This window comes from Malus domestica, chromosome 10, assembly GCF_042453785.1.
Source record: "Malus domestica chromosome 10, GDT2T_hap1".
In the NCBI taxonomy this organism is placed as follows: Eukaryota; Viridiplantae; Streptophyta; class Magnoliopsida; order Rosales; family Rosaceae; genus Malus; species Malus domestica.
The window spans coordinates 4,590,916-4,599,188 of NC_091670.1; the positions used below are offsets into that span (position 1 = coordinate 4,590,916).

The window sequence follows — 8,273 nt, forward strand, 5'->3', positions numbered from 1 at the left end:
TATATAATTAAGTCTATATATAATTAAAGACGTACGTTATTCACGTTTCATACGGAAATAATACAGTGTTTTAGATAGGCCTTGGATAAAATCTTATTAAAATTTTCAAATCCGTCAAAAGAAAAAAAAAAGTGTGCATACTAAAGTCAATATTCAATTCTATTCTCTTTCTAAGATATGAAAATATTCGAAATCAAAATCTACTAAATTACATGGATGCCCTTTTCAGCGGAAAGAAGAGGAGGATAAAAAACAGAAACTCGGCCTCGTTTGGTACGTCGTATATAGCATCGGATAGGATTATTAATACGGAGTCGGGTGTTTGACGCGCTCTCGTATTAAATTGGACCGGACTAATTTAATCCGATGCTCTTATTTTATACGGTGTATGCCCTCTTAATAAACCCGTCCAAAAGGAGTGTATAATTTAGTCGGGTCCTTTCTCTCTCGCGCGAACTGGGCTTTCTCTCTCGCTTCCATCGCCGTCTCATTCTCTCACCGACTACATTCTCCCCGTCTCCTTTGGCTGGCTATGTTCTTGCCGTCTCCCCTGGCCAGCTTTGTTCTCCCGGTCTCCTCTCATTGGCTCCGTCCTCCTCAGCCGACGCTGATCTCCCCAACTCTGTTCTCCCCGTTGCCATTTTTTTTGTTTAATTCAGACGCCCACAGAGAGACCAATCGCACCACCACCTCACAAATTCAGAAAGATTTCATTTGGGTTTTAGAACCTTGACTTGGAATCGATGATAGGATTCGAAAATTCGAAAAGATTTCATCTGGGTTTTACGATTTTGCATGTTTCCCCTTTTTTTGTTTTCTGATTGTGATTTAATTTCCTTAGTTTCGGGGTATTTTTTGGATTAGTTTCAAATGTACAGAGGGGGAAGATCTGCTTGACGATGCATTTCAATGCCTCTTTAGGCCAACAATTGTAAGGAGATAGAGACTGAGGCTGCTAGGGGACAGTGCGGCGGAGAGATCTGGGGAAGACTGAAGAGTAATAATACTTTGAATTCTTCTTATTCGGTATAGTACCAAACACAGTATAAATAATACGATCGTTAGTCCGATACTGCACCAAACGCCCGACTAATTTAGTCAGTACTATCCGGTGGCTATTTATCCTATCCGACTGAAATAGTCAGTACAGTCCGAGCTGCCAAACGAGGTTCTAGTCTCTAGCGAAAGAGAAGTCCTCATTTGGCGAGCTATTTTCCATAACTGGGCCCCGCAGGCACCACATTTCCTCGTTGTTCCGTGCGTAATAATTCGTACGTGCATAAATCAAAAGTCTGTGACTTCGTTTTCTTTGACATTCACTCCTTTGACCCAGTAAACAAGAAGAACGGAACCAACACACAAAGAAAAAGATAAAAACAAACAAAAGCATTCACCGTCTACGCGTATTCAGAATTTAGAATCTGGTCAATCCGAGTTGGGTATTAATTCCGGCTCAGAATCTGTAGCAAGATTCAGTCAATATTACAGACCCGAAAAACCCTTTGTATTTTGGTACTCTGCTTTTGCTTTTGCCACAGAAACGAAGAGAAAAGTCAGTTTTTGGACTTTTTTTCTAAAAAAATATTATTTTCTCTGATCCCACAATCCCACCCTCATATATAATAGGCTTAAAAGGATTCTGGGTTTTGTTCTTTTATTGATTTGATTCCCCTCTTTTGGGCCAAGGGAGACTCTGTTCATTATTTCAAGTATTTTATGTATTTACGTTTTGACTTTTTAGTGATTGTTTACACATTGATATAAAAAGGATCTGCAGTTTGGCATATCAAATTAACCTGCATCTTTCTTGAACTCTTCTTCCTTAGGTGACTTCTTCTGTTTCTCAATCTCTTAATGCTTTTTTGTTTATCTTTCATTTGGGTTCTGTATATTTCATATGTTTTTTGTTCTTTTAATCATTTTGGGTTGTGTTATCTTCCAAGTGCTGAAGTTAATAGGGCATTTCAGTTAGATATTTCTATCAAAGATTTGAGCTTTTTTTCTCCTTGAATTTTACTGTTCGTTTCATGTGGGTATGTTTCTTTGTTTCTTGCTGAGCAGTTTTTTAATTCCATCAGCTGTGATGACTAATCTTCTGAAATCGTCGAGATCTCGATATGATTAGATTATAGCAATTAAGCTGTTGTTTGAACCCAATTAAGCACCTTGATTAGATTTCAGGAACAAAATAGGATTAGGGTGCCAGAATTCGATTAGAGAGAAGCTAATGGAACACTTTGATATGCAGGTGAACCTCTGTTTGAATTGATAATTGATAAAAAATGGCCATCAAGACACTCGGTCTAGTTAAAGGTTGTCTTCCAGAGGAATTAAAGAAGGTACTTTTATCTGTAGCTTCTGAATGGGGGGATGTAGTGGATGATTTGAATGCCTTGCAGGTCACCCCATTGAAAGGGGCAATGACTAATGAGGTCTATCAAATAAGTTGGCCTACGAGGAACAATGGTGACCTTTTCCGGAAAGTTCTGGTTCGGGTTTACGGTGAGGGAGTTGAAGTGTTTTTTAATCGGGAGAATGAAATTCAGACGTTCGAGTGCATGTCCAAGCACGGCCAGGGGCCGCGTCTTCTTGGGCGATTTGCAGAGGGACGGGTTGAGGAGTTCATTCATGCTAGAGTATGTTTGCTATGTTTACCAGTTCATATTATCTTCTCTTTTTTTTTAAGTACGAGTTACTTTAACCAAGTCTTTAACTAATGATGTCTTTGGAATACTTTCACTAAATCCTCTATAATTGTCACTACTTTTCCTTAGTTTAATGTTTCAAAGTTAGTGGCATGATGACTTTATATTGTGGTTGTAAACAATAAAAAGAAGAATAAGGTCCAATCTGCACTTTAGGACTGAATTGACTAGTGCAAAGAGCATACAGGGTCTGGCCGTATGTCACTGTAATCTTGATCAATCTTTTAAAGTGGTACTTTAGCTTACTTTAGCTTTTTGTGTATGATAAGGGTATCTGATGTCTTATATTGTTGTGAAGGGAAGAAGCCGTTAATCACTTCATGTCATTTTCGATTAGTCAGTTTTTGATAAGATTGTGATACGACTGGAAAAGCCTAAACTCGTTACACCAGAAATCATAGACTATTGAAACCCTGACACGTAGGCATAAGTTTTGAGTGTTATATTTACCGAACTATTTGGATAAAATTGAACAGCCTATTTGCAGAATCTTATAGTTAAGCGAAAAAAATTAAAAGAACATGTGAGGCAATCAATCTTTAGGATCAAGATAGGTGATAAAGATGTAATAGATTTTCTCCGGTTCTACCTTGCAATTACGATTGTTTCAGCTGGACAACTTATGTATCATCTAATTTAAATTGGACTTAAATGATCTAACATCAAAAAGGACGGACTGATTTGCTTCGGGATTTGATCCTCTATCATACCAAAATTGTACAAAGGCATGTTTGAGGTTCAGTGTAATCTCTTCATATAACCTGTTGCAGAAGATTTTTTATCATATCCATAAGCTATTGTGTTTTTCAATTCTCAGACGCTATCAGCTGCTGACCTCCGTGATCCCGAAATATCTGCTATTATAGCAGCTAAGCTGAGAGAGTTCCACAATTTGGATATGACTGGTCCGAGAAATGTAGTCCTTTGGGATAGAATGAGGTAATTTTATATTTTGAAAAGCTAAAGCTTCCCTTTTGAGTATTCGTGAATTTTTATGCAGTTTACGTATTTTCCCCAGGAACTGGCTCAATGAGGCAAAAAACTTGTGTTCGATCAAAGACATACAGGAATTCGGCTTGGATACTTTGGAAGAGGAAATTAGTATGTTAGAGAAAGAACTGTCACAGGACTATCAAGAAATTGGGTTCTGTCACAATGACCTGCAGTACGGTAACATAATGATGGATGAAGAGACCAGATTAATCACTTTAATTGTGAGTTCTTTACTTGGTTTCAACGAAACCGTTTCATTGTCATTAACTGTCTCGCTGGTTTTAAAAATATTGCACTTTCTTTACTACTTTTCTTTCCTTCCACGCGATTCCACTTGTGACCTAGGATTGTTACTGAAGTCGAACACTTCAGTTTCTACAACCTGAATTTAATCGTTTTGACATGGACAGTAGATTAGTTTTTCTTACTAACTTAACGGTGTCAACTTCTTGAGTAGTAGAAAACATTTTCTTAGTTAATGGTGTCAACTTGTTGAGTAGTAGAAAACATAGTCCGAGTCTATTTTAACAATAAATCCATCATTTTTCGATTTGAATCATGTTGTCGATGTAATCAAGAAAATGCGTTCTTACTAGCTTTAGCCTGTTTGAGGAATCAGGGGTACATGGATTTGGGATGCTGACTAAGTAAATGACAGAGAGTTCTAAGTAGTAGTTATTCTGAATGTAACTCATGAAGCAATCTCTGAGAATAAACTTTCTTGGCATTCCTTGCTTGCATGTAAAACTTAATGCGAATTGTCTAGCATCACATTCATATTATATTCACCGAGCATGATCAAGTTATCAGTAGTTGGATTCCCTGTTATGTTCTTGCTAAAAAATGTATGTAAAGCAATGTTATAAACCTGTGTTGCGATGATATATTATGATTAATGATATGATTTTGTTATGTTTCCAGGATTATGAATATGCCAGTTACAATCCTGTCGCTTATGACCTTGCAAATCATTTCTGTGAAATGGTAGCAAACTACCACTCTGAGACACCTCACGTTTTGGACTACAGGAATTATCCAGGTAACTGTTAATCTGTTTGTGATTTGTCCTTCATTGCATTTTCTCCTGCTTTAACCTTGAGAATTCAATCAAGTTGAAAACATGGAAATAATTATTTGGTATTTTTAATTCATTACAAAATTAAATATTTTGGTTTTCTCGATTCTGTTGAATCAGGTCTGGAGGAGCGCCAGAGATTTGTCCGTGCATATCTGAGCTCTGCAGGTTAGCATATTCATTTTCTGATCCCTCTGTTGATTTTGTGATATGCATGTATCTGGGTAAACGGATATTGGTTGTTCCTACATTTAACTGTTTAAACGAACAATGCTCGTTGGTTTTCAAGGTTTGTGTAAGGAAGATTTCTGCAAGATCTGGGCATGGTTATTGGTTTGTATGCATGTTAGTGCTCAGATTATTCATGTTTGACGTTTAGCATTATTGACCGAAAAATAATTGAGCAAAGTTTGCTCATGTTTAATTTGAAAGCGTTGGTGATCCTCAACACGCTTCGTCTCCAATATTCCTTACAGGTTGCGAACCCAGTGATGCTGAGGTGGAGCAGCTAGTTGAAATAGCAGAGAAGTACACTTTGGCCAACCATCTCTTTTGGGGCTTATGGGGAATAATTTCGGTAAATCATTTGTACTTTTCCTTACACTGTTATTCGCAATAGCTTGTGCGTGTTTGTGTGAGTTGACTGCCTCTTTGTGTTTATAACATATTTACATGTTCTGCTGGTTTCCAGGGTCATGTGAACAAAATTGATTTTGACTACACGGAGTATGCGAGGCAGAGGTTTCAGCAGTACTGGTTGAGAAAGCCGGCATTGTTGGGTTCTTCAGGTGACTCCCTGTAATTACACAACCAACAAGGATTTTATAGTATGCTGAAGACCATCTCCTTTGTGCTTGTGATGTTACTTCATAAATATTGTCGTAAATGTGAAATAGTTATACAAATAAAGACGTGTGAGAGTTTTGTACCAAAAACAGAAAAGAAAAGGTGTGTGAGAAATAAATACGAAATGTAGTTGTAAATGGCATTGACGACTGACAGTTTCTTCTTCGTTTGTTAAGTTCTTGTACAAGTACTTGTTGACTAAGAGTTGTTTGAGTGCCCTTATGAGCTGTATTGTGTATGGTAACGGGGTGTTCTATGCCAACTCATTCTGTCGTCGATTCTCAACCCTTTTCGAACTGAGTGGAAACTAACTAAACATATGTTCTTATGAAGATGGCATTCACTAAAACTTAGCCATCTTCGGAAAGTAGTGGTTTCGTACTTGCTTGTTTTTCTGCAGTGTTGTTGTCATGCACTGTTCAGTCTGATTGTTTTCCTTTCTTTGATGTACATGTTAATAATTGAAACATTGCAAAACGTCGGGTTCGAAATTTGGTGCGTGGCTACACTACTCCGGCCCTCAAAGCTCAACATAATACGCTACGAGTTCAAATTCTCTCTTTTTAGTGTAGTTTAAAGTAGAACTAGTCTTTCATAGTAGGCCAAAAAAAAGAAAGAATGTGATACTAATATATTGAACTCATATAGGAATCACTCATGAGCTATAAATTTGACTGTGATACTAATATATAGAACTCATATGTACTCATGAACGTGGTATCAACATATTGAACTAACATTAGTGTAGCAGTAGTGTTATGCATATTAAACTCAAGTTACCGATTCCTATATACAGTTATTATGCTCACTCAAACTACTCTGAAAGGCCTTTTAGATCTAATCTATTATTGCTTTGAAGATTACATAATTACATTTGGTTGCTTTAACTTTTTTGGATGTCTTTTCAAGCGTTGATACTTATTACTTGTCGCCTTTTGATGGGAACTCAACTCAGGGTGGGGAAGGTTTGGTGTGATAGCACTAAAAAGTCTTTATTAGCATGGGGTGACTAATGCTCTGTACAATTATTGAGATACAAAACCCCACAAGAAATTAAACAAATTACGTATCCATAATTAAAATAAGAAAAATTTAATTCAGGAGAAGTTGAAATAAGGAGTCAGAATTATATTCTTATTAAAATTGTTTACTTAAGAATAAAATTGAGTCCATATAAGTTGTTTAATAATTCACCTGAATCAGAATAGAAATAAATATGATTACTAAAATACTCTTATTCTAAATAACATATTTATATGCCAAATAATTGGATAACTTCAAATTAATGTCGTTAGTAATATTATTTGGAACATAATAAAACCTTAATAGTAATTACCCTATAAGCATTAATTATTTGTTGTTTTCTTAATCCCTATGATTATTATTATTATTATTATTTTGAAGCAAAGTTACGATATTCATTAAACAACTTAGAATACGTACAAACTAAGAATAGTGTGCATAATGAGCCTCAATAAAAATCTTGCCGGGAATTTCAACCCGATTGAAGGAAAAGAGCATCCCGCACATCAATAGACCTATCCTCAAATGAACAATAGAAATGGAAATTACAATCCCTCCCCAATGGGAATATCTTGGATCAAATCTGGAAGCTCCTCGAATCACAATACTTCATGAGCACTACTAATCCCTATACAAGCAAGTCGATGCGCTGCCAAGTTACCTTCCCGCTGGATATATGACTGATCGACAAAGTCGCCCAACCCACAAGGAAACACCTCAAATAATTTATTAGACCATCTCCAATCCTGGGCTAAAAGCCAAATTACCCCCCAAACACTCTTCAACCCATGCTAAAATTTTAGGCTAAATGCCAAATGCTATTTCTGGGCCAAATACCTCCAGCTTTCCCCCTGGGCTAAATGCGAAATGTTTATCGGAATTTAAATTTTTTTAGATTAAAATGTTCATAAAATTAATTTACAATAATCTACATATATTTTTTTTTTAAATTGATTTAAGAAAAAAATTTAGGCTAATTTCATTCTTTAATAATTCCGAGCTAAAATTTTAGGGTAGAAGGGTTGGAGCAGAAAAGATGTTTCTGGGCTAAAAGCTAAATTTTTCGGGCTAAAAAATTTGGCTTTTAGCCCAAGGGTTGGAGATGGTCTTATGGGACCAAAAGCTAAGCAGTCATCCCCTTGCCCCTTCATGGCGGCCAACACAAAACTAGCATCTCCTTCAAAGTTAACCTTCACCTCCGCCGGACATTGACTCTTAGCCAACAACAGCGGTAATAAACTCCCCCAAGTGGTTACGAATCACAACCCCAAAACCTCCCCGGAGCCCGCTTTGACTCCAGGCCCCGTCAAAGTTACACTTGATCCAACCCTCCTCAGGTTTCCGCCACTTCTGAACCTTTCGAATAGACCGCTTTGCTGCTGGCTTGTGCCATTTGTGATATTCCTGCATCCAACCCTCGGTTCTAAGCACAATCTCGTGCGGTGGTAACAAAGAGCCGTTCCATAGTACATCATTTCTATGCTTCCGTAGAGCCCAGATCAACATCAAACAAAGTTCAAACCCCGGAGTACGAACCTGTAGATTTATATTGGCTAACCCTATGATTATTAAAGAAACATGAAATTCAAGAAACACAACACAGGTCCTTTTGCTAGCAGTGGATGGTGGTG

General features: G+C 37.1%; 1 protein-coding gene across 4 annotated transcripts; it reads left to right on the forward strand.

The window, feature by feature from the left end:
* Nucleotides 1-1,334: 1,334 nt before the first annotated feature.
* LOC103444728 (probable choline kinase 1) lies at nt 1,335-5,761 on the forward strand. 4 transcript variants are annotated; one of them, XM_029109384.2, is made up of 9 exons: nt 1,335-1,826; nt 2,249-2,313; nt 2,400-2,636; nt 3,523-3,644; nt 3,724-3,919; nt 4,620-4,737; nt 4,894-4,941; nt 5,250-5,350; nt 5,465-5,761. In XM_029109384.2, exons 3-9 carry the CDS (start codon nt 2,421-2,423, stop codon nt 5,573-5,575), a joined length of 912 nt encoding a protein of 303 aa, XP_028965217.1. In that variant the 5' UTR covers nt 1,335-1,826; nt 2,249-2,313; nt 2,400-2,420; the 3' UTR covers nt 5,576-5,761. The 4 variants fall into 4 exon arrangements, with proteins under 4 accessions (XP_028965217.1, XP_008381903.2, XP_008381902.2 ...); XM_008383681.4 differs by having other exon boundaries at nt 1,402-1,826; nt 2,249-2,339; XM_008383680.4 differs by having other exon boundaries at nt 1,408-1,826; nt 2,249-2,636.
* The last annotated feature ends 2,512 nt before the right edge of the window (nt 5,762-8,273 follow it).